Here is a 27,636-nt window from a genome sequence, read left to right as displayed (position 1 = left end):
TAAAATTTCTTTCTGATTCCAGCCCCAGAATAAGATTATATATTATTTTATTTCACATTTTTTCTTCTGTATTTTTATAGTAGTGAATATCTCTGGAAAAATAAAGTAATTTTTCTTCTATAGCTCATTTAAAAGGATGTTTTTAGCATCCTTGAGCAATATTGCCAGCGTCCTTGAAAAAACATCTTAATTGTCCTAGAAAAAAATAGACAAGGAGCTAAAACATCCAGGCCTTTTTTTTTTTTTTTTATTGAGTTTATTGGTACATTTAGGGATACAGTACAGTTACATTCATTGTTGGGATCATGTACCTTTACATGGCAAGTCTTGATTCTCATTTTTTCCCCTTACCTCTGCCCTCCCTTCACCCCCTCCTCCCCTCCCCATCTACAAACACTTTATTTTCATCTTTTCATTCTCTCACATTTTTTTCTTTTCCCTTTTTGTTCTTCCCCTACGTATCACACCTTCCCTACACCTTTAGCTCCTTTCCTCCCATTTCTAAATGTCAGTAATCTTATTAGAATCTTATGCATTGTTGCAGAATATTCACACCAGGGAAACTATTTGGTATTTACACATGTGGGACTTATTTATTTCACTTAGGAGTATATCTTCAATATGTATCCATTTTCCTATGAATGAATCTATTCTCTCGCTCTTTATGGCTGAGTAATATTCCATTTTATAGAAAAACCACAACTTCTTTATCCAGTTTCCAACGGATGGGCAAATAGGTTGTTTCCAAGATTTAGCTATTACAAACTGTGCCGCTATAAACATGGGTGCACATACTTCTCTGTGATATGATTCTTTTAGTTCTCTTGGAAAGATACCCAACAGAGGGATGGCTGGGTCAAATGGAACCTCCAGTCCAAGCTCTTTGAGGTATCTCCATATTGATTTCCATAGTGGTTGCACTAGTCTGCACTCCCACCAACAATGGAGGAGGGTTCCTTTCTCCCCACAACCCCGCCAACATTTGTTATTGTGTGATTTCTTGATAGCAGCCATTCTTTGTGGGGTGAGGTGGAATCTCAGTGTTGTTTTCATCTGCATCTCTCGAATGACCAGTGATGTGGAACATTTTTTCATATATTTTCTTGCTGCTTTCACTTCTTTGTATGAGAAATGTCTGTTCATTTCGGATGCCCATTTTTGGATCGGGTCTTTATATTTGGGGGGACTGATTGTTTTGAGTTCTTTATATATCCTTGATAATAGTCCTTTGTCTGAGGTACAGCTGGTAAAAATTTTTTCCCACATTGTAGATTGTCTCTTAGTTCTGCTAATGGTTTCTTTTGAAGTACAGAAGCTTTTTAGTAAGATGAGATCCCAGTTGTTGATTCTTTCTGCTAGTTCCCGTGCTACTGAGGATTTGTTCATAAAGTCTTTTCCTATACCAATGTCTTCCAGAGTTCTGCCTAACTTACTTTCCAGCAAGTTTAATGTTTCTGTTTTAATATTTAGATCTTTAATCCATTTGGATTTTAATTTAGTGCATGGCGAAAGATAAGGGTCTAATTTTAATCTGTGACAGGTTGATATCCAGTTTTTCCAACACCATTTATTAAAGAGGCTATCTTTCCTCCACTGAGGATGGTGAGCTCCTTTGTCGAAGATGAGGTAGCTGAGTACATCTGCATTTGTTTTTGTGTCTTCCAGTCTGTTCCATTGATCCTCAGGCCTATTTCTTTGCCAGTACCATGCTGATTTTATCACAGTGGCTTTGTAGTATAGTTTCAAATTGGGAATTGTTACACCTGGTGCCATGTGACTGTTGCCTATAATGGCTTTTGCTATTCTAGGTCTCTTGTGGTTCCAAATGAATTTTTGGATTCTTTTTTCTAGTTCTGTGAAATATAGTGTTGGAATTTCAATTGGCATTGCATTGAATGTATATAGCAGTTTCGGTAGTATGGCCATTTTCACTATGTTGATTCTTCCTACCCAGGAGCAGGGGATATCTTTCCATTTTTTTATATCCTCTTCGATTTCTTTTTTCAGAGTGCTGTAGTTTTCAGTGTAGAGATCTTTTGTTTCTTTTGTTAGATTGATTCCTAGATACTTCATTTTTTTGGATGCTATTGTAAAAGGAATTTTTTCCCTTATTTCTCTTTCTGTCTGTCTGTTATTTGTGTATAGAAAGGCTATTGATTTTTGGGTATTCACCTTGTATCCAGATACTTTACTGAATCTGTCAATTAAGTCTAGAAGTTTTTTGGTGGAGTTTTTTGGATCTTCAATGTAGAGTATCATATCATCAGCAAATAATGATAGTTTAACTTCTTCCTTTCCTATCTTTATTGCTTTAATTTCTTTCTCTTGTCTAATTGCTGTGGCTAATGTTTCCAGAACTATATTGAAGAGAAGTGGCGATAGTGGGCATCCTTGTCTTGTTCCTGATTTTAACATGAAGGTTTTCAGTTTTTGGCCATTCAATATGATGTTGGCTGATGGTTTTTCATAAATAGCCTTTATTAAATTGAGGTATAGACCATCTATTCCAATTTTTTGCAGGGTTTTTATCATGAATGGGTGTTGAATTTTATCAAATGCTTTTTCTGCATCTATTGAGAGGATCATATGGTTTTTGTCCTTGACTTTGTTAATATAATGTATTACATTCACTGACTTTCGTATGTTGAACCACCCTTGCATCTCTGGAATAAATCCGACTTGGTCATGATGGATGATCTTCTTAATAATCCTCTGTATTCTGTTTGCTAGTATCTTATTAAGGATTTTTGCATCTATATTCATTAAGGAGATTGGTCTGTAGTTCTCCTTTTTGGTTGTATCTTTCTCTGGTTTGGGAATCAGAGTGATACTTGCTTCCAGGAATGAATTTGGAAGTATAGCTTCTCTTTCAATTTCATTGAAAAGTTTGAAGAGTAATGGTAGTAGTTCTTCTCTAAATGTCTTGTAAAATTCAGCAGTGAATCCATCAGGGCCTGGGCTTTTCTTTGTTGGTAAGTTTTTAATTACATTTTCAATTTCACTGATTGTGATTGGGGTGTTTAAAATGTTTTTATCTTCTTCGTTCAACTTTGGTAATTCATAAGTATCTAGAAATCTGTCCATTTCTTCTGTGTTTTCCATTTTATTAGAGTACAGGTTCTCAAAGTAGGTGTTCATGATCCTCTGGATTTCTTTCGGATCTGTTGTGACTTCGCCTTTTTCATTCCTAATTGCATGGATCTGAGCCTTTTCTTTCCTTTTTTTGATAAGATTAGCTAAGGGTTTGTCAATTTTATTTATTCTTTCAAAAAACCAGCTCTTTGTTTCATTTATTTTTTGTATCGTTTTCTTAATTTCAATTGCATTGATTTCTGCTCGGATCTTTATAATTTCCTCTCTTGTTCGAGCTTTGGGTTTTTCTTGCTCTTGTTTTTCTAGGAGTCTAAGTTTCATCGTTAAGTTGTTTATTTGAGCCCGCTCTGTTTTCCTAGTGTGGGCATTCAATGTTATGAATTTTCCACGTAGAACTGCTTTCATTGTGTCCCAAAGATTCCTGTATGTTGTATTGGCATTCTCATTTATTTGTAAAAACTGTCTAATTTCTTCTTTAATTTCCTCTGTAATCCATTGATTGTTTAGGAGAGTGTTGTTCAGTTTCCATGTGCTTGTGAAGTTTCTATAGTTTCTTGTGCTATTGATGTCTAGTTTGATTGCACTATGATCTGATAATAAACAGGGGATGACTTCAATTTTTTTGCATTTATTTAGACCTGTTTTGTGAGCCAGTATGTGGTCTATTTTGGAGAATGATCCATGTGCAGCCGAAAAGAATGTATATTCTGGTTTTTGGGGGTGGAATACTCTATAAACATCTATTAAGTCCATGTGTTCCAAAGCTTGGTTCAGTTCTATTATTTCATTGTTGATTTTCTGCCTAGTAGATCTGTCAATTTGTGATAGTGGGGTATTTAAATCCCCCACTACAATTGTATTAGTGCTTATTTGGTTTTTCATGTTACTTAATATTTGTTTTATATAGTTGGGGGCATTTATATTTGGTGCATATATGTTTATGATTGTCAGCTCTTCCTCTTGAATTGTTCCCTTTACAAGGATGTAGTGTCCTTCTTTGTCTCTCTTAATGAGTTTTGGTTTGAAATTTACTTTATCTGAGAATAAGATTGCTACCCCTGCTTTTTTCTGGACTCCTGACGCATGGAGAATTGTTTTCCATCCTTTCACTTTCAGTCTATGGACTTCCTTTTGCACTAGGTGTGTTTCTTGTATACAACATATTGTTGGATTTTGCTTCTTAATCCATTCTGCCAATCTGTTTCTCTTGATTGGTGAATTGAGGCCATTAACATTGATGGTTACAACTGATATATTTTGACTTATTCTTGTCATGTTTTTGTCCATTTGTTGACTCTTTTTACTTTTTCTCCCATCTCCTTTTAGTTTCTTGCCTTGCCTATTTGATTTGGTCTGTTGGGCCTCATGTTATTGTGAATTTCGTTGTCCTTTTCTAGGATATTGTTTAGAATTCCTTGCAGTGCTGGTTTGGTGTTCATGAAATTTCTCAGGTGCTCTTTGTCGTGGAAGTATTTTATTTCCCCATCTATTTTGAAAGAGAGTTTTGCAGGATACAAAAGTCTAGGTTGGAGATTCTTTTCTTTTAGGACTTGGAATACCTCACTCCAGGCTCTCCTTGACCTAAGGGTTTGTGTTGAAAAGTCTGCTGTGATTCTAATGGGCTTCCCTTTGCATGTGATTTGTTTCTTTTCTCTTACTGCTTGTAGTATTTTGTTTTTCTGTTGGATTTCTGGAATCTTGATTATTATATGTCTAGGTGTAGATTTTTTTTGATCGTGGCTAGTTGGGGTTCTATATGCCTCACTTATCTGTATGTCTAATTCTTCCCTTCTGTTTGGGAAGTTTTCTGTCATTAATTCTGTGAAGAGCTTTTTTATATCATTTGTGTTTTCTCCTGTTTTTTCATGAATTCCTATCAGTCTTATGTTATTTTTCTTTGTATCGTCTAGGAGTTGTTGGATTGATTTCTCATGATCCCTTACTGTTTTTAATAGACCTCTTTTTTCACGGTCACTGACTGCTATCCTATCTTCTATATCTGAAATTCTATCTTCGCAATCTTTTATTCTGTTTCGTACACTTTCAATAGAGTTTTTAATCTCCTGGATATCTGTTTGAATCTGTTTTATGGATTCCATTTCTTTCCTCTGTTGGGCATTCATTGTTTCCATGTCTTTCTTATGCTGAGTCTTCATGGCTTCTATCACAGTCTTGAGCTCATCTATTTTTTTCTCAGTTTCTGCTCTAGAGTCTCGAATCATGACTTCTATTTTGCTCATCATCTCTCTGGCTAGCTGGGAAATTATTTCTGATTTGAATTTTTCTAGAGCCTGATTGATCAATTTTGTTACCTCCTGTGCTATGGGTCCAGGGAGTCCTGTTGGTTCACTATCAGACTTTTCATCCTCATTTGTCCTACTATTTGCTATTGGTGAACTGGATATTTGTTTTTGTGTCTTGCTTAAGTGTTTTCTCATTTTTATTTTTATTGTTGGGTTGTCCTTCTTTAATTTCTGGGTATTACTTAAATCTTCCTAATATAGTTGCGTTTTAGCTTTTGAGTTTCTAATGACTCATAGACATTCTCGTTTTCATAATATCAGAGAAAACAACTCTTTAAATCAATCACCACTCTTTGTCCCAATTGATACATTCAGCAGCCCAATAGGATCAGGCACAGCTTGCCAACTGACCACTTATGGTAGTCATTAATGTATCACCTTTAACTCATGTGAATTAGATTAATTTCAAGAAGCAGCTCATAGTATGTTTGCAGTGAATATTCTTTTCAATATGGCATCTTTACCATTTAGGATGGGGGGTTCGACTTAGAACAAGAGGATTAGATAAGTGAAAGAATTAGAGCAGGTTTGAAGTGAATCCAGAGGTTGTAGAATTACCTTACTATCTTTACAAAGCTATTAAGTTCAGGGGGGATAGAGAGAGTGCAGGAATAAGGACAGGAATATATCCCCTTAACAGTAACAGGCGCTTGCCTTCCCTTGAAGGTACAGAGCCATGAGTGAGGTAAAATGACTGGAGAAAAGAACATAAAGAGAAACCCGTCCTAAAAACAAAAAATAAAAAAAGAAGTCTGAGTTCTTCAGGAACTGGAATAAAAAGGGAGATGAGGGACACTATGGTGGAGCAAGAGACTGAGTTGGAGAGACAGGACAGAAAAAAGAAAGAAATTTTAGGGTGGAAAGAGGAAAAAAGAGACAAGAGAGAGGGAAAGAAAAAGAATTTGAAGGTCCTCTTTCAGGCTATCTCTGATCTCATATTATACCACATGCACAGTCATATGCGGAACCCAATCCCCTGGTTATAGCTAGCCAATGGCTGTTCCTCACGACTGAGACTGAACACAATCTACAAAGCCTAACTTTAGTTTCCTTACCCTCAGGGTTGAACTCCACTCCGTTCTATTACAGGTTTCCCCTGCCCTTTCTTTAAAGATGATCAAAGTTCGGAGCTCAGAAAACTACCCTTCATGGGAACCTATGCCTCTGCAGAGTTGGTCTAAGGACTGGCCCGATCAGGAGTTTTGAGAACGGGGGGGGGGGTCGTGTGGGTGTTTCAAGGGCGCCCGCGCGGCTACCTTCCTTCCTGGGTCTGTTGTCGCGCAGGCCGGGAGCTCCCGCGCAGGCCGGGAGCTCGCGCGCACGCCGCTGGGTGATCGCAGACAGGCAGGCAGGCAGGCAGCGATCCAGGCCTTTTTTATATCTAAAGACACACAATAAGGAATTCAAACCCAGGATATAATTTAGGAGTGTTTTGTTTTTATGATTTAATAGCTATAAAATTGTGTTTTTAAAAAGTACAAATAGCTACTTAGTTTTATAACTAATAGCTAATCACTTAGTTTTAAAATTAAAGAAAAAGATCAAAGGATTATTTCAGAGTTTCTGAGAATGTACAGTCTCATTCCCTCATGTCAGATGGTTTGGGAATTCTGCCATTTTACCATTGTTGTTTCTCTAAAAGAAATATAAGGTGAGAAATGAAGTGTACAGTTTTCATACCTTCTTAATCATTTCAAAAACATTTTCTATCTTTTTTGGGTTTTCTTTTTCTTTTTTTTTCTTTATTTCTTTCTTTTTTTTTTTTTTTTTTTTAGTTGAGACTGACCTGGAACTCACTATGCAGCCCAGGCCGGTCTCAAACTCACAGCAATCCTCCTGCCTCAGCCTCCCGAGTGAGTGCTGGGATTTCAGGTGTGCACCACCACACCCGGCCTCAAAAACATTTTCAAAAGCATGAAAAGTTACTAAATGACACCAAGAAGTAATGGTGGAAGGTGTTGCATTCCTGTGAAAGCCTGACTGTGTACAGGGTGTAGCAGATGTACTGGGCGATAACCACCTAAGGAAAGACCCTGTAAACAATAATTATGAAACATAAGAAATGGTCTTAGAACTTTCCTGAAAATTAAACAAAGCAGTGTAGCTTCTATTCTAATCTTCAAGAAAGGTTGGGGAGGTATTTCTTTAAATGGAAAGAGGCAGTTCCTCTCTTTAACACGAGGCAGGAGGACTATATTGAAATGTAAGGAGAGGATTTTGATGAAGTTGCTTTCAGTTTTTGGTGACTTCTTTGGCAAGAATCAGAACACTGGAAACAGAAGACTAGAGAATGATTACCTTGTAGGAAAATCATAACATTCCAGGAAAGGCACTGACACTTACTGATCATCTACAGTAGACCAAGAAGTTTCACAGATGTGCTGTGATGGTTAAAATCCTCCCCCTCTCATAATGCAGTACTTGAAGTAACCCTTGGACAGATTGAGAGACCTATTAAATAACTCTAAATGGCCATGACATAGAAGCAAAATTTTAGCAAAACATACAGCCAAGAATGTTCATTGTGGAATGATTTATAGTAGTAATATGTTGTAAGGTATAAGTGTCTATAATTTGGCTAGATCTTGATGACATTGTTTTATGTTCTGCTTATTATTATGTATCCATAACATTAGCATTTATTTTTAGTGAAAAAGGAGCAAGTTGTATTTCCCTATTTGAACATATGGAAATAAACAGACATTATTTTAAAAGCTGGAAGGAAATAAACCAAAATAATGATGATTAATGATATTACCATGGTGGGTAGGTTTCTCGCTCTTATTTTTATATTGCAAATTTTTAAATATGGCAGTGACATTTTCATAAAAATATATAATATATGTTTGTTTTCTTCCATCCCTGACACATGAACCTTAAAAAAAGAATCTGGGAGGCTTAACACTAATTCTCTTTTTATCACAGGATATGTTAAAGCAAAGACTCCCAGCTGCACCCCTAGAGTTATTTTCTGCTTCTGCAGGATATCACAGCTCTTTCTTTGGAAATGGAGAGTGCACTCCACTTCTCACTGCTACCATTGTTCATTCTCTGACATTTTATTTTCATCTAATCACTTCAGGGACTGTGTTTGATGCGAATTGTGGATCACTTAAAGTACTGTACAGGCAAGGTGTGGTGTTTGAAGGAGAAGAACGTTGCTTTCTGGCGGATGTAAAAGCTCCGTATCCTATGATGGGAGCACGAGCAGGCAGGAATTTCATTACCCATTGCAGTGGATTTAAAAAGTTGGTAGCTCTACTTGAGCTTCTATAAATTGCATTTCTTATACTGTTCCTCACTTACCCTGAGAGAACTCAAATTTGGATAAATGGTATAGTAGGCACACAGTTTGGAAACCACAAGCAACTATCCTCACAAACTCTAGATTCTAGAAGATCTGAATACTTAGCTCTGACTGTGAGCTAGGCAGTGTGCACTCCTCCATCCGTGTTAATAACATTAAAAACATACTGTCAACCCTAACTGGGAGAACTGACTCATCGATTCTGATCACATCTTTGAGGTGCCTGAAGTTAAACCAGGTTCTCCCCCGCCTTTGACTCACCAACTTTTTGTATGCGGCCACAACTCTCATCCCTCATTCAATCATTCAACAAACTGTTTTATGCCACACACTGACACATAATGCTGGAGATATCAATGTGTGCAAAATAGACAAGATCACATCCTAGCACTTATGCTCAGATGAAATAAAAATACAATGAAATAGTATGGTAATTGAATGACAATGTAAACTTGTATAAATATTAGGAAGGAAACAGAAGGAACTGCTGACGATGTTTGTGTTTGTGCATGTATGTGTATATCAGTACATGTGTGGCTACTTTTGATAGAGCAGGGCACTGTTTAAAGAGGAAAGACTGGAGGAAGAGAAAATAGCAACACAAAATGCTTGAAGCAGGGTCTCAGAGTGGAATGGCCTGTGAAGGGAGGGAAGTGGCATCAGGCCAGTAGAGTGGTCTGAGCCATCCTGAGTTGTAGGTACACGGTAAAAGCTTACATTTATTCTAAACAGAGTGGAGTATCAAAAAAGACATTTAAGTGAAGAGTAGCATGAGCTGATTGACATTTTAAAGGCATCATTTTGGCTTCTTTGTGCAGAGGGAATGATTTTAAAGGATAAGTCTCAGATCAGTGAGACAAGTTCAGAAGTAGTAGGGAAGACTCCCTTTACAATATAAGAAAAATCAGATCAGAATGGTGATATGCAGGATGCTATTTTATTCCCTCCACCCCCAGATGCAACACTGGAGAAGTTTTCTATGCAAGGAAACAGACGGATGCTTCGGAGGTAGGAGGGGGTGGTGAAGGACACAGAGAAGACCGTTTTAAAGATGAGAAATAAAAGATCTGGGTTATCCACCTTCGTTCTTAATCTGAGGAGCAATAGAGATGAAAGAACAGTGGAGAAAAGTGCTGTATATATACACAAAGGCCTTTCTCCTTCACGCAGCAAGCTCTTCCTCCCTCCCTCTGCTAAGCCAAGTCTGTTTGAGTGAGAGTCTGGCATCATCTAAATCTTTTGTATATACTTTGTTCAGTTTATCATCCCTCCCAAGAATATTTTAAGCCTATGTCATTCACTGTCAAGTAAAAGCTGTTCTCTGTGAAAAGCATTTCTGGCAACTGTAAGTAGGAAGGTTTTTTTATTGAGAATCTCAGAACAGAAAGAACAGAGGTGATTACTTTTGGATGTGCTGCCTTGCTGAAAAGCTGCCTGTGTTACAGTAGAGGCTTCAGGTTCCAAAATGTAGGTGCCCTTCTTTCTAGGACAGGGACGTTGGTCTTGCCTAAACTTCATTGCTTGGCTTCCTCTTCCACTAGGAAGCTCTGTTTTCTTCTTTGGCTCTGCTAGTGTCTTAGAGTCTACAGGGAGTAGGAGGGGGCTGGCTAGTAACAGAACTGCTAAAAAACATTGAGTCTCACCATTTGCATAGTCACGGTTATAGGACTGAAATGCCTTTTTAGAATCTGACTTCCCATACAGATTGGAGCAAAGATGGCTTCATCTCAGTGTTCAATGTAAAAGACAATATTGGTTTCCTTGCAATTTACTTCTCTCTCCTGTCCCATCCCACCATGTTCATCGCTTGTCACTGCCATGCACTGGAACCATCACCTCCTGTGTGTGAATATTTCTGCCAGTGTACACTTTATTGATCTCCACCTCCCAATAAAACATCTGGGAGAGCACTCAATCGAGAGACTTTTAAATGGGCTCATGCTTGTAGTCTCAGCACTAGGGGAGTCCAAGGGAGGAAGATCACAAATGTGAACCCAACCTGAGGAACTGTGACTTAGTGAGACTCTGATCTCAAAAAGAGAGGAGGCCCAGGAAGAGGAGAAGGAAGAAGAGGAAGAGAAGGAAACTCCAGGCATGGTGGAGGCTGAGGCAAGAACCTATGGCAGAAAGATGGCAAGTTCCAGCGGAGACTGGACAACTCAGTGAGATCCTGTCTCAAAATAAAAAGTAAAAAGGGCTGGAGATGTAACTCAGTGGTAGGGCACCACTGGCTTCAACGCCTGAGCCTCAATTTATAAAAAGTAGATAGAGAATAGTAAATAAATTGTGTACAGTGGGCAAGACCATTCTTTCTGAAGCTGTTTCTCTTTAGTCTTCTAAAGAACAGCAAGTTTATTCTTTCTGTTTCTTAGACCAAGAAAGCTTGCAGTCATTCTTTATACTCCTCTTTCTTTTACACCCCAAAGCTGGTTTATCTTCAAATTCTGATGCCTCCTTCTTGTACAAGTATCCACCCACCTTCTTTATCACCCCACCTGAGCCTGCCCAGACTTTCATCATCCCCTGCCTGGACAGCTTCTACCACCTCTTCTTGGTTCTCCACTTTTACTCTCTCCACCCCCTTCACTTCTCTAAGTGCTGGGGTGTTTTTTAAAGTTAAATGTGATGTATCATTCCTCTATGAAAACCTTCTAATTGTGTCTGACCTCTGCCTTACTAAACAAAGTTCTCACCATGGTCAACATGGTGCCTCTTACCCATGAAAAACTTCTGTCAACCACCTACTAGATACTTTCCTCCTTTGTCACTGTGCTCTCCCTGAACTATCACCTTGCAGTTACTCAGTTGCTGCAAGCCCCATTCATATCCAAGGGTGTTTACATTTACTGTCTCCCTGTCTGCAGCTCTCTTCCACAGGTCGGTGTGGCTGAGTCTCGTGTCACTTCAGAGAGACCTTCTCTGACTGTGTCAAATACTGCCCTGCATCACTCTGTCTCCTTACATGGTTTTGCTTTCTTTCCTCTGTGTATAGTACTTACCAACACTTGGGCCATTTATTTATATTTTCATATTGTGTTGCCACTAGAACAAACTTCTTAGGGCCAAAAATCCAATTTGTTCACTGTTGTATCCTTATGCCCAGAGTAGCACTTGTATATGAGATGCTCAGAAATATTCCTTGAATGAGCAAGCAAAATCAGTTGAGTTTAGATGTATTATAGATTGGTAAATTGGTCAATGAGAAGATAATGTTTACCTTGGATTGTTTATGCCTTCTCAATGATTTAGAAGCAAGACTGTGAGAAGAGGATAAAGAACACAGAGCATATCAGAGTTTGGAGTAAAGAAGGAATGAAGTGTTCTATTTCAGGATGAGATCTAATGCCCCTGAAGACTTAGAAACTGAGAGGCAAGTATGTTGAGTGACAATTGAAGTTATTAAGAATGATGATAGTAATGTTTGAGACAATTATAATACTAAAATCTTAAGAATAGGAGTTAGTGGCAGGGAAACAGGAAGATGACTAGAAGGAAAAGTTGGATGATGGCACACATTTTTTAAAAGATGGCAGTTTTAGAGGAAGGTAGGAGGAGAAATGATTTGGACATAGCAATAAAAAAGCAAGAAAGAAGTCTGAGACTACAAAAAAGTGACATAGCACAGGATGCCCAGATTTCTGTAAGAACAAGAATATACAGGGGCTAATCAGACTTGGTTAGAATTTTCTAGTTGTTGGAAGTAATAGATTTATGTAGGAAAGCCTCCATATCTGTATGCATCCCATGTTTGATTTTTGTATGTTTGAACAGCAGTACTTAGCTTCCAAATCCTTGCAGACTACAACTGTCATTCTTGAACAAAACTCCAGTTGTCAAGTCTTTTCACTGAGCACGTTAGTGTCATCATACACTGCTAAATGTTAGGCAACAGGATGAGAACCTGAACAGAAGGGAATTATTGTGAAAGCCAGAAGACGTTTGGCTGTATATCTATCTGCTAACAATTTATGGTCTGCCTGTTTTCATAAAGAATTTGAGAAGCACAGTTCTGGACTTTGCATCATTCTCTGCACAGCACTGTACCAAAATTGAGCCAGAGAAGGCAGAGAAAGAATAAAAAGACATAGCAAGGTAGATGGTCTTAATCCTTGTAAAGAAAATGAGGCTGACTAAGGGGAAATTCTGCTTCACTTGACTAAAAAATTACAAGCAAACAAACAAAAAAACCAGCAGCCTAGTGATACAGGTCACCCCAGGGTCCAGATCTAGGATGCCCTACGATAGCCAGCTGGCTGAAGTCCAGCAGAAATCTGGTGTTGTATTCCCTCCTTTTCTCTGCTTCATTCACTAGTCTGTCTCCATCCATCTTTCCTGCAGGGCAGATCTCACTTTTCTTTCCTCACGTCCTCAGTCTTTCCTTCTTCACGTATCTTTCAGTACTTCCCCTTCTCCTTAACCATCGTGGCACCAACACAGGAATATCCTTCCTGTGTATCTAAGTGAGGGGTCAGTATTTTATCAACGCCATTCAATAGTACAGACTTTTCTCTGGCATTGTTCTAGTTTTATACTAAAATTGGGCTTTCAGTATTAAGAAATCTTGACTTCCTTGGAGTTTTGAATCTATACAATTTATTTTATTAAATTACTTCATTAATTTTTTTGTTTGTAATCTTCAAAAAGTATGTTTTATACTGAAGGTTTTTTAAAAGCTATTAACATTGGTTCCTTCAACCATGACTTTATGAGTATGAAAGAAGATTATTCCTTTGAATACTTAGAATAGTTTAAGCAGAGGAAGTGAAACAAAGATCTGTAGAAAAACCCCATGTGCCCAAGTCCTTTTCAAATTGGCACTTAGAGCAAGCAGTGACATAAAGAATATAAGAGAGCAACAAAGCTCTTCCTGATGAGCACAAAACACCATAAATTAGAAAGGCAAGACTATTAATTCACTGCTGTCAACTTACTTTACCTGGTAATAACAACTGCAGAGTATACTGTGATTGCACAGATCTCCTCAGATTCTTTCCATCCCTGTCCCTACTATCAGGGCTGGGGGTGAGAGGCTGGAATGCCCACTGGCCACTTCATGAACCAGCCACACACTAGAAATTTCTGGCTCTTTCAGCCCCTTTTGAATTTGAGTGAGATAGGACATCTCCAGAGAGGGGTATTACATCACATGTGACTAATAAAAGATTGTACATACAACCAAGATATATGGAAAAGACCTGTGAGGCCAAGCTTCACCGATGGGAAATGGGAAAAGGAGATTCCTCCTCCTTTGAAGTATGAGGGATTAGTGCAGCCCCTCTGGAAAAGTATTATATGCCCTTTGGAAGCAGCTGTCACCTGTATCATCTGCTGTATCCCTTCACATTGCGCTGTCACATTGTAGCCAGTGTGCTGACCACATTGTGTCAACTCCTACCCACTGGTGCTACCGTTTTTCCTCTCAGTGCAATGGGTCTGCACCTTCCAAGTGAAACAACATGGCCAAGCTTTGCCTCCTATCTGTTGTCTGAGGAACCTGAGTTAAAGTACGTTTTCAAAGTCAGGATTTTAGTAAAAGGTGTTTTTATAATTTAAAATCATTAGCAACAAAAACTACTTTTCTCCAAGGCATTGTGTAGATACTAATGGTGTCTTCTTCATTTCAATATTATATTACTACCAGGATGATTTGTCAAAGACATCTGTTAATGGTTCTCAAGCTGATAATTACGGTAGCCTTTGGAAACTGTTTTCAAATGGCAGCAAAGGCTTCAGACTGCCTATTTTTTCCCATTAACTTTTGTGGCTTTCTTGACAGTTATTTTCTAGGAAACTCTTCTGACTCCAAGTGGCAATGTGAAGCTTTAACTCTCTACTGAGTTCGCAGGAGTTTAGAAGAGGAACTCAGAAACCAAAGGAAACCACTAACTTGGGGTGGGATCTTGGGAAAGTTGAAATAAGATGGCTGTCAAGAGTTGTGATCTCCAAGATACACCACTTTTGGAAAGAACTGTCCCCAAATAGAGCTGTCTGGGAAGTTCTGAGACAATCTTTCAACAAATGGTGCACTGCCTATTCCCCGAGACTGGATTTCCTAGTCCCACTTTAGTCTTGTTCTTGTATTCACAGTAATGTATCTGTCCATTTCCACTTTATCATTATTTTCTTTCAATTTTGCCCTCTATTGGTTTCACTTTGAATTGTTGTCCAGATTTTGTCATTAATTTACTTTCCTTGGATGAATGGTGCTTTCTTCCTACTTTTCTCTAAGCTCTTTCTTCTTAAATTCTAATATATTTCACTCTCTCATCACTTTCTTAAACCATGACCTCCGGCATTCAATAGGCTCCAGCATTCAAGAGAACAGAAATGAGACTGTATTCACATTTTTCTTTCATTTAAATTGTTGTTATGATTTTTCTTTTCTTTCTTTTTATTCTGTCTTCAACTGTTTAATGTCACCTTTTTGGAGCAGTTCTCAAATTTTGAAAAGACTTTAGAAGTCCTTTAAACCCATAATGTATCTAGAACGTCAAATGTTTACATGTATTTACTGTATTATTTATTAAAAGTGATGTTTAAATTTTTATTAATTTTTAAAATAATAAGCCCATTAAATTTTTAAACAATAGTATTTTGTCATTAAATTTTAGCACAAATAAAATTTTTTAGTAAAACTAACTACTGTCCAAAATAAAATTTGAGAAGAAAATATCTCTATCTATAGAGTGACATTGTTTTGTTAATCTCTTTACTATCTGGCTTAATAAAATACAGCTTAAATTTTATCTAATTCTTCAAATTTGTTGTAACATTGTTCTGTTTGAAACATGAAAAAATTCTAACCAAAAAATATAAAATTATAAAAGGGAGAATCTCATATATTCCCTAGAAGGCTTGTCTAGGATCCAGAGACCATATTTTGAGGTGAAAATCAGTGCTAATAGAGGATACTGGAAAATAATTATTCTTTTTTAAATTGTCGTTGAAGAAAAGTTCATTCTGAATTCAAAACAAAGATCACACTAGAAGATTGTTATCCCAAACTTTTTGCAATTTGACCTATTCTGAATGTTTCTGGAACTTAAATAATGAGTTCTCTCAAAGAACTAAAAAAAAGCATCCTGATATGTAATATGTGCTATGAGATTTTTCAAAATGATGTTTATATTAGAAAATATTTTGTTGAGTATACAGTATAATGTGAAAAAACAACGGATCTCTCTACTTATGATTATTTTACATTAATCAGAAATATATGAAAACAGGAGAGAAGACTCTATCTTATATAAAATAAAAATGTATAGTCAGAAAAATAACCTAATAATGTTAATTTGGTATTAGGGGCTCATGTTTTTAAAATTTTCTAAAGCATCCTACAGTAACGGAAAACATATTTCACATTAGCAAGGAAATAATTGTTGACCTGAAGAGGAGAAAGTAATAAAAAAATATGCATTGTAAAGTATCAGATATGCAGAGTAAACAAGTCTAGAGATCTAAAGTGCACCATGAACATTCTTGGCAATACAATTTTATTGTACTTGGGATTCGTGCTAAAGGACTAGATTTTATCTGATCATGTCACAAAAAACAAAATTAACTGTGAAATGATGAATATATTAATATTCTTTGCTATAATAACTTTTTTGCTACTTATATATACCTATGTTGTATTTCTTCAATACCTAAAATTTATTTTGAAATAGTAGTAGCCTATATCGTAATTTTTAACAGCATCTGCATAAACTGAAAATGTGAGGAAAGAGCTCTTTCAAAGAGATTGATGGATGGCATCTGAGTGTTCTGGCAATGTCTCTCTGCTTCAGAGATCTCTCATTTGGTATAAATGGAATTTCTCTTGCTTAATGGAAAATTTTTATGAGACTTAAAAGTTTTCATCAACAGAGTCTTGTTTGATTACTAAACTTCCTCCTGGACTGTGTTATCTGGAGTCCACGGATGGAGCCCATCGATGGCTGACATCATGGACTGGCCATCAGCAGCCCACTTACCATGTCATCTGCGTGTACCCTGTGCACACTCCAGTGAACAGTTCTCATTTTATATTGACAACACTAGTTTTCTTAATGACGACTAATGTTAAAAAAAATCTTTCGGAGTAAATCCACTGCTTACATATAGAAGTATTTCAGCTCTTAGAAAATGAACTTCAACTGAACAGGTGCACTTCAAAAATAAAACTTCCATTCTTCCTTATAGTCTTTCACTATGCTTAGATGACATTATGTGGTTTAGTCTCATCCTCCAAATGAGATTATAATATTCTGCTGGGAAAGACATTTTATTTGCTTTTTCATATGTCCAACAGTGTATTACACGGAGCTGAACTCCATGTGATATAAATTCATTACATATTCGTTACACATGCATTAATGAATAAATTCAGAAGTCCTTGAATCTTCAATTCCATGGATTATGTTCTCGTAAGAGCAATTTCTTTTATTTTTTTCTGTTTCAGAGATTTTTGAGAATATGATGAAAACTATGGATTCTCTTCTGTTCCGCAAAGCACAAAAATTTCAGATTTCAACTCTGACCTTTCCTATTGACTAGAGCCAACATTTCCCACATTGCCTTACTGTCTTCATTATGTCTACCATCAAAGCAATTGACAGTTCCATAACAGATTTGAGGTACAAATGCTACCTTGTCTGCTAGACTCATTTGCCAGCTAAGCAATTGCCCTACATATTTTGCAGTATGGATTAAAAAATATTTCTAGGAAAAAAAATTCTAAATTATTAGTTTGTAGGGGAATATGTGGGCTACGTCTAAGTAGTGAAAATGTGAATATTAAGTCTACTGATGACAAGAGTTACTATAAATTAATAAGAATTAATGAATGATTTGTTGACTAGGCTGGGACATGGAAGAAGCAGAAAAAAGAGCACTCCAAAATTTTATGAAAGTTTAGAAGGAAGGGAGCAAATATTCTAAATAATCAGTTTTTCAGGACAACCACGCCTCTTCATCTTCCTCAACTCTGATCTAGGAAAGGGCCCATGACCTTGCTTGGTCTTGACATAGTTATATATTTCTTACGTGTAGAAGTAGACAGAATATAATGAGAATACTACTGAAGATTAGCAAACAATGTAGAAGTGTCTCTTCCTTTTGAAATATGAGGCTAAACAATAGAGATTTGGAGCTTCTGTTACCATGTGTCTTGCCATTTGAAAAGAAGAAAGTCAGAGGAACACATGGCAGGTGAGGGGATACACTGTTTGAGTGTGAACCTCTGGATTAGGCCTGTGTCCTAGATGGATCAATAAATTCCCAGCTAAAGCAAGTTTGACCTAGAAGTTTGTTACTTGACACTGGAAAAGTGTTGGTCAATACAAAGTCTGTCTGAATTGGGAAAAGTGGCTATACTTCTGTGTCTGAGAAAAACTGGTGAGGCAGCTCCAAAAGTTTTTGAGGCATAGAGCACTCGATATATCAGGATGTATGGCTTCCTTTATTCCTTCACTGTGAAAACCCCAGAGCCTACCGGTGTGTTATACAGTCACTCGCATTAGGTTGTGTATTAGGAAATAGTTTTTCCTCTGCTCACAGTTAACTGCTTTTAGTAGCTGCTCTGTGTTAAAAGGGACAGATCATCTCATCCTCTCTTCCTGTAAGTTAGACTTTATAGCTGATATCACACATTTGTATAGAATGACATGCACCCTTTAAAAATAGTCTGGGTTACACAAATTGGCATCCATCCAGAATATGTAGTATATGTTTCTGTTTCACAGAATTGTGGATTCATTTTAATTGCCTGATTTTTGTTGGCAAGAATATGTTAAAACATCCTGAGCTTTCTAGCTGACCACATGAATAACCAATCATTATTTTATAGCTCAGGAAGCTTTACTATATGACTGTTTAATACTTTATTATTTATCGTGGTGAAAAAGACTCTTGAAAAAAATCTGACTTTACTATCTCATGTTTCTTCCTCATAAAGATGAAAGGCATTGATAAATGATGATTGCTCTCATTAAATAAGGCATTCTGGGGCTTTATATGTCAGAGAAAATATAAATATATTTGCCTTGGTTACTTTCTTGTCACTGATGCACACTACCTGACATCCACAACTTGAGGAAAGGTTTTGTTTGGTGTACAGTTTTGAAATGTCAGTCCATAGTCAGGTGGCTCCAAGACAGGCTGGCATGGCAGAGTGGCCTAGCAGAGGAAAAACAGTTCACTGCATGGTAGAGTGGGAGGACGCAAAGAGAAAGAGAGGGAAAGGAGAAGCAGGAATGAGATAAAACTTCCAGACCACAATCCCAGTGACCTACGTCTTCCAGCCAGGTCCCACATCCTAACAGCAAGTCAGCTATAAACTCATCAGTGGACTAACCCATTGATAAACATGATGCGTCCATGATTTCATCACCTCCCCAAATCCCCATGTATGAGCACATGAGGCTCCCAGGGACAACCTTTATATATAAACCATCACAATATTTATATGATGGAACTAAGGACAAGAATATATAAAATTTGTATTCATCCTTTGAGTATCTTTTCTTTCTTTTCAAATAACGTGTGCTTGTTGGCTAGCATTTTAATCAGAGAATAAAAATTAAATGAATGGGTGTTGTTCTTCATCGTCTTAAATGTTGTGAATGAGTATCACCATTGAAAAGGAATTGGACCTCTCCTCAAGCCCAACCTTTCTTCCTCCAAAAAAGTAACTTAAAGCGTAGAACCCACTGTACATTGAAAGCAATCTTTGAATATGTTCCTAGTCTGGCTGATAATTGTCCATCAATCTCCTCATACTTATTTCTAAACATGTGAACTGTGCTAGTTCAAAGATTCCAGGTGACTGATACGGTAAAAACTATAGTAGGAGTGCAGGTACTATCCATTCATTATTTTGATGGATTTCATCAAGCAGGGTGTACCCTAAACTTTTCCATGTGCATATGACTTTTAGAGATTTGAAGCTCCCATTTATTATGATTAAAAGAGTTAATCGTGGACTTAAAGAAGGAATCAGCCTTAACTTGGAAAATGGCAAATTAAATGATCATTGTCCAAAATATAGTGAAACAGTGAACTAACTAGTGTTCTTTAATGGCCAGCAAAAAGAACTAATTTTTGATAACAGGGAAAAAAGGAAACATAGTGGCTCATATAATAGAAAGTTCAAAGACAATATTGATCACACATGGCTGAATTCAATGATTTAAGTTATGTTAACAGTAATCTTCACATTTCAGCGTATTTTTCTTTTTCTGGCTTCATTTTCAGTGGCGTCCATATGTTATGTTTTAAAAAATGGTCCCTGGTAGCAACAGTGTCTATCTCCTTTGCTCTCATAATTTCAGAGAAAAAGAGAATAACTTTTACAGTTATTTAAGCACAGTGAGAATGCTCCGGGATGACTTAGGTCTGCTGATATCCTCGAAGCCATCACCTATCCAGAGAACAGGACACGCTGGTTGGTCTGGGTTATGTACCACCTCTGTGTGAGGAGGGCAGGCGAAGTGATTGACTCCACCACTGGATTTGAGACAGAGACTTACACAGGTGAAAGAAAAAAAGGATGAGGAGTAGGTTGAGATGAACTTGTACCTCGATGGTAAGAGTGATGATGATGACTTTTGTTAAGAGAATAGGGCGAGGGAGGATTCGATGAAAGAGGTTTTATAGGTTGTGATACCTGTTAGTTCTGGCTCTACTCTGTGTCTGCAGCAGAGGTAAGACACACAGCTAAAAAGAAAGAGAAGAAGAAGACTCAAGAAACAAGCTTGGGAATTAGCTCCTGCCAGTCGTGTAGTGTGCTCAGGTGGTTAATGCTTTATCTGATCTCCGCTGCAATGAAGAGGTTTTTTTTCCTAAGATGGGAGTTTCTTTCGGTTTATCTCTTTTATTTTGCCTTCTAGGTGGACAAAAAAATTGTAAGAACTGAGATAGGAGTTCTTCTTCGCCTCTCACATCCAAACATTGTAAGTGGTTTTTCACCTACTATTTCAAATACTTTCCAAAGCTATTAAGTGGGATTGTCGTCCTTTGTTGTCCATGTGGACACCGTGAAGACAATCCTCATCTCATACTTTGGGGAGCCGTCGTGGCCTAGTATTTGTCTTCATCTAATCACATTTTAATTTGGTTGCAAAAATTTACATATCTATTTAGTCAGTTCCAAAATGGATGGATTAGCTATATACACCACCTTTATTTTTATGCATAAAAGGATGAAAATGGGAGAATTTTATTTCATTCTAATAAATTACTGGCTTTCTTCCTCTTTTATGTGTTTATCTTATTAACATGCCACTGCCAAAAAGCCTGGGAAGATAATACATTGCTCTCCAAAGCGATTTCAGCCTCCTTTGAGGGAGTATCTGCTTCAGAAACAATGTGAGAATGCAAACAGATGATGCACTTGAATGGGGACAATAAAATGTCCTCAGAAGCTCTGCTTTAGGCTGTGTCCAGACAAAAGAGCCACCGAGGGAAATGTCCAGTGAAAAGCTTTTTGGAATCATTGAAGTGAAAAAGAACAAAATCATTTTCTAAAACCTTAACTTGATTTTATGAATTAAGCCATCTACTTAAAAATTACTTTACTCTTTCTCTGAGAAAGCTGTGATGCCTGGGAGTGTGGTCTGCAATGCTTAGGCTTAAGGCAAAGTACTTAAAACAATATATGAGTTGGGGATGCATTTGGCTATAAATATCAAGTATTCTTCTTAAAAGAGACTAGAAGGCAGGCAGCTCCTACCATTGATTCGGTTTCCCAATATCATCATCCAGGACCCAGACACTGCTCATCCTATATCCTACCATCTACAGTGTATTGATTTTTCACCGTGTGCTTTTTCCTTCATGGTTCTAAAATGGCTGCTCCACAGTCTTCAGGTGTTCAGTTTAGATTCAAGTAAGATTACTGGAAGAACCTTACCAGCAGAGACAGGTAGGAAGAGATAATTTCCTCAGAAACTGCAGAGACCAAATTTTTTCTCTAAGTTCTTCTCTCAATTGGCCAGGACTGGTCAAAAATCATTCTTAACTGCATGGAGGCCGATAGAGTGGACAATTTATCATAAGTGGCTTTGATCAATCATGATCCACAATGCAGGATGAGGGGCTTTAATACCTGAACAAAATCAGTGTTCTATGAGCAATAAAGTAGGGAGAAAGGCTTGGGATACGCAACTAAAAAATTTTTACCATACTCAGTCACTGTTTTTATGCTATCCATCTCTTCTTTCCAAAGAGAAGTCCATGTGGAATGTCCCTCGAGTGCCATAAGTCCTGGCCACTAGAGTCCTAGATCTATAGAGAAAAATATCTTGAATTTGTTGAAATATCTCAAATCTGAGTGTGATGAAACACCGATGTGGTCAATGCTATCTCTGCCACCGCTCTTGTCCAATAGCCCTTTCACCCACCAACAATGTCTTAGCTCTTGAGGACATTCTTTACATGCAGACTTTAACCTAGTCCTGCCCAGGCTCAGACCGCTAACTCCAAGTCTCTTGTTACTAAAAGAAAAGCATTTTGTATGTCTACCAACAGTGATGCTTTTAAAGGTTTTGGGAACTTGGTGTTCTGTTTTGGATTATAGACTAATTCAGAAATTGAAATATTCTGGAAAACTTTAGGAAGTGTTTCTAGGGCAGTTATCAAAAGGAAAAATGTCAAAATTTAATAGTACCTTTGAGAAAGATGAGATAATGGATAAAACCCACAACTCAGAAAGAGAATGACAAATATACATTTGATACTAGAATGAGGGGCTTTTATTAAATATCATTGAATCTATTAATATTGCAGAGTGTTGTTTTAGCTATAACTTTGGATATTTTCAAGAAATATGATAATAAGGACTCAAACTCAGGACCTTGCACTTGCAAGGCAGGCACAGTGCCTTTGAGCTAAATCCCTGACCCTTATGATGTTCTTTTTTATGTGTATCTTTCCCCCAGATAAAACTTAAGGAAATATTCGAAACCCCTACAGAAATCAGCCTGGTCCTAGAACTCGTCACAGGAGGAGAGTTATTTGACAGGTGAGTTGGGCCTAGAAATCTAACCACAGAAATGTTTGCTTTGGACCAACAAAAAATATTGCAGGCAAACTACCCTGAAATTTTCCATAATAAAAAGTCATGCTAATGTATTGTTTTTTCCTGGAATAAACCTCAAAAAGTATACTGAAGAGAGGTAGATAGTATTCAACAAATTATAAGACTTTGGGTTATATAGCAAATTTAAAAAAAAAGAAATTGTGCACTATTAAACTTTGCAAATGTTGACTTAACTAATAAAATAAAATTTCTGAAGTATATTAACTTTAAACTAAATAGTAATATATATGGGAATATTAGAAAATATTTAAGGAAAATTATAGACCTGTAAGCATATACTATATTTGAGTTCTTTACTATGATCCAAAAACACAAAAATCAACACTCTTCAAATGATTATTTTAAAATCGACTTTCATTCACTGTCCATTGAAAAAGTTTTATGTTTCAGTGTAATTTGCTAGTTTTTACCAATTTTGTTTGTGTGTTCGTAATTCATTGCTCAAAGCAGAGGTTTGAGAATGGGGAGAGGGAGGATGGCTTAAATCTAGCAGAATATAAGAAGCATTAAGGCTCCATAGTTTTCCTAACTTCCATATCTAATCAGGAGAATACCCTTTGCCTTCGTGGGCTCTTGGGAGCCTTTTGCTGTGGTCATCAGGGTAGTCAACAAAGAATGGAATTGGCAGAAGATAAAGAGACTAGGTGTGTGTTAGAAATGGGAGGAAACCATGCACTGGCTATAGATTGGGATAGGACAGAATTGTGCTACAGTGTAAGGTAAAGACAGAAAAGAGACTAACAACCTGGCTCACGGTACATTCTCCATAAATGTTTTCTGAATGAGTGAATGAATGAGCAGCTGCTAAAGTGAGTACACTCTGAGGAAAAAGAGCTGAAGGAGTTTGGGATTGATTATTTTGGGAGAGATATACGTCTTCCTACTATGGGCTGAATATTTACGTTACCCTAAATTTACAAACTGAAATAATCATCCTGAAGGCAGAGGAATTTGGAGGTGAAAAAAACTGTGGTAACTAGGTTATAAGGTTAATGCCCTTGCAATGAGATTAGTACTCTTATAAAGCAGGCCTGAAAGAGACTCCAGTCTCTTTCTTCCATGAGAGGGACACCCTGGGAAAGCTCTGTCAATGATAAAGCTTGCCCTTACCAGACACCGAATCTTCTGGTACCATGAACTTCCTCTCTTCCAGAATTGTGAGTAATAAATATTTGTTGTGTATAAGACACCCAGATCATGACAATTTCTTCTAACTACCAAAAGGAACTAAGACATTTCTTCCCCCTAGTGGAACTGCTCCCTCACCAAGCACTTCCAAATGTATTCACATTGCTTTGCAAAGGTTTAATATTACCTAGAAGATTTGAATCTTTAAGTGGGAAGGAATGAAGTAACTGAGCATGACTGGAACTATATATGTATCTTAAACATGTCCAGTGTGTGTGTGTGTGTGTGTGTGTGTGTGTGTGTGTGTGTGAAAGGGAGAGAGAGAGACTGAGAGGGAGGGAGAGACCAATAATGTCATCAAATGGATTGATGTACTGATGGAGTGATCCACTGATTACGGCCCACATGATCCAATCACTTCCAAAAGTCCTACATGAGGACATGGGTCCATTTGACCCAAACCATAACAGATAGACTCAAAATTATAACGTTTGGACTGTTTTAGTATTCAAAGAATAATCATCCAAATAAAAAAGGTGGCAGCAGTAGTCTTTATTCATTCAATAGACTCACAATAATGAATCTTGACTCTGCTGCTCAAGGATGAATGGCTAGCCGAGATTTATTTACTTCACTTTTCTGAACCTCAGAACAAACTGAGAGCTGTTCTATGCTGCTAAAAAGGTTTAGACAACTTGAATCCACTATAAGATTAGATAGTTTTGTTTCTACAACCGTCATGTTCCCACGTGCTTAGACAAAGCTCCTCTGGACTTGAGTCTTGCCAAAATTTTCCTGCAGTGGCTCTTTCTCTGCTCATTCTTTAGTTGATTCTATTTCGTGGACATATTCTTTATTTAGGCACATTAATAAAGTTAGTTTCTTGTCAGGTGCTGCTGGTGTTGGAACTATGAGGTTTCTCTAGGGAGAAACCTGCATATTTCCCTGCTAATTATTGTATATTAGAGAAAAATCTCATTTTATTTAATTGTAAATAATTGTGAACAGAAAGCTACCATCTATCTACCAATAGCACTTACTATTTATCTACTTCTATTGAATAAACTTGGAATCAAGAATCTCTACATTTTTTTCTTCCCAAGCTTTCTACTATTGAAGAATTTGGGATGGAATTTAATTCTACTTCTAAAAAAATTAAAAAACTTACATAGCATTGATAAATTTCATTGCAGAGATTAAATAGATGAACAGAAGATAGTAAAAAATGACAGACAGCCAGTGAAGCACTGAGCCACTTTACAAACTCTTAGTGGTTTTAGAAGATAAATTTTTCCCTTGATATTGTTCATATCATTGACATATCTAAGATGAACTTGGCTTCCCCATTAAGTTGCTTAATCTACAGTTATCTTAAAATTGTATCAAGCTGAAATATATCCTGAATTATCATCTAATCAGAAAATAATTGTGTTTTACCACAACCAGTTCAACAGTATCCCTAGTCTGCTAATTAAATCAAAGTATTTTTTCCTGAATTTTGCCTGATAACTTTAATTTGTGAATGTCTAGCAAATTCTTTGTCTTGGCTTTTCTGCTTTCCTCTACCATTTTTGCTTGCCAGTGACAAAATTTATGCATGAAAGATTATAATTTGAAGCTCTGAAGGGCTTGTTTTCTTTTGTCCTTATTGGCCATTAAGGTAAGAAAGAGATCATTGTAATATAATCAGGTATTGGGCTGATTCAAAGCTGGGCCTCCTAAAGGCTTGTCTGTTTCATGCCAATTCCTACTTCATAAGGTTTTGCTCTTTAAGAGTCTCAACTTTAATCTGGGAGATTTTACCAGGACTGCCTTCCTCTCCATGAGGTAGCCAGAAGCTCTGTTCAGTTCTTGGCCCATGCTTTAGAGCCAGTAAATGCCTTCCCAGGGATTCCAAGCCACTTGGGGCCAGATTTGCTGTGCCAGGATTTCTGCTTTCCTGCACCACGGTTTCGAAATTCTTTCATTCATTACTAGGTTTCTGATGTTTACAGTAGAGGTTTTTAAATATTTTATATAGCTTGTTCTCATTGTTCTGCCTAGAGGCTAGTCTAATCACCATTGCTGAGAGCAGAAGTTCATATTAGGTTTTAAGTCTTTCACAGGTACTAGTGTGTTTTCCTCTTTCAAAAAGTCCAACCTTTGGGGGGAAAGCCAGAGGAAAGGCAATTTCTATGCTATGCAGCTGTGGAAACTAAGAATTGGTAAAGATAAATGATCTTCCCAAAATAGTTAGACAGATTGTGTATCCAACCAAATCCTCTTTACATCACCTCACTTGCTTTCTTATGAAATCCATTTGGTCTCTTTCATGTCATGTGGAAAAGAATAAAGTACTGCTTATTTTATTTATGGAGAATCCAAGATGTAATTGGTTTTATGTAGAGCTGTATTTAGTTCACTCAAAAACCCTTCAAATTTTGGAAGGTCCTATCATCCACATTTTTTTTCAAAAGCATAAACTAAAGAAAATATTGACAAGTCTAAAAGTCAGTCTTGAAACTCATATCTGTATGACTCCAAAGTAGGTTTTGTTTTGTTTTCATTTTTGTTTTGCACTCTACAAAACATAAAATGTAAGCTACAAGTTGTCAGTATCCAAGAGAAGCAGTGGTTATGTTTGAGGACTATGCAGTTAGCCTATTAAATATCTGACCACATCCTTGTTTATCAGTCCTAACTGCCGTTCTACTTCAGCACTAATGGGCTTCCAACTTAAGGTGAAAACAAACTGAATTTTCAGGACATTTAATATCAGAAAAAGTTTCCAGAAATAAGATGTAGGCTATAACTTTCCCCCATTTTCCTAGGCTTATATCATGGTTAGTACTGGGGTTAACCAAACTGAAGGAAAGTCTGGACTGTTTTGTTTAAAATCAGTCATTAATATCATTGTCAAGTTAAGTTCTACAATACAGATTGTCTATGAAGGATGTTAGTCACTGTAATGAAGACCTTTTTTTTATTTTTATTGAGTTTATTGGTACAATCTAGGTATACAGTACAGTTACATTCATCATTGGGATTCTGTACCTTTACATCATAGGTCCTGATTCTCATTTTTTCCCCTTGTCCCTCCCCTCCCTTCACCCCCTCCTCCCCTCCCCATTTACAAACACTTTATTTCCATTTTTTCAGTTTCTTATATTTTGTTCCTCTCCCTTATTACCTTCCCCCCACCCTTCCCACTTTCCCTACACCTTTAGCCCTTTACTTCCTATTTCACATTATTAATTATCTCATTAGGATCCTGTGTACTATTATAGTTTTTCACACCAAAGAAACTATTCGGTATTTCAGTTAAAGAAATCTCTGTATGAACATTAAAGATAGGAAATCCTAAAATAAAACTAAAAAGGAAAGTAAAAGAGAAAAGGCAATGATGTAACATTAAAATAATCCTTAATTCTGGAGATGAAAATGGTCCCTGAACATATTTAAATTGCTTCTTGCCCTTACAGTATTATCTTATTCTTTTTTTCATTATTTAGAGAATACTTTATTAGTTTCTATAATCAAACCCACGTAGATATGATCTTACGTATTTAGTATGATGTGTTACCCCTGTACACATGGAAAAAAATAAAATAACATTTCTAGACCAGTATGGCTGTCCATTTCTGTACAATGCCAACTCAACACAGTAAATTGGAATGACTTTTTCCAAAGTTGGCAGCACCATTAAAGTTTCCCAAAATTCAATTTATATATATGTATATGTATATTTA

General features: G+C 37.0%; 1 protein-coding gene across 1 annotated transcript in view; it reads left to right on the top strand.

Moving 5' to 3' along the window:
- Positions 1 to 27,636, top strand: part of Camk4 (calcium/calmodulin dependent protein kinase IV) — a 113,558-nt gene that overhangs the window by 20,454 nt on the left and 65,468 nt on the right. The window contains exons 3-4 of the mRNA XM_010607905.1: positions 20,571 to 20,633; positions 22,620 to 22,702. Of these exons, the coding sequence (XP_010606207.1) occupies positions 20,571 to 20,633; positions 22,620 to 22,702 (146 nt within the window). The remainder of the gene's footprint in view (positions 1 to 20,570; positions 20,634 to 22,619; positions 22,703 to 27,636) is intronic.

This window comes from Fukomys damarensis, unplaced genomic scaffold (assembly GCF_012274545.1).
Source record: "Fukomys damarensis isolate Sample0158 unplaced genomic scaffold, DMR_v1.0_HiC HiC_scaffold_3, whole genome shotgun sequence".
Lineage (NCBI taxonomy): Eukaryota > Metazoa > Chordata > Mammalia > Rodentia > Bathyergidae > Fukomys > Fukomys damarensis.
This window is presented reverse-complemented; position numbering and strand designations above follow the sequence as displayed.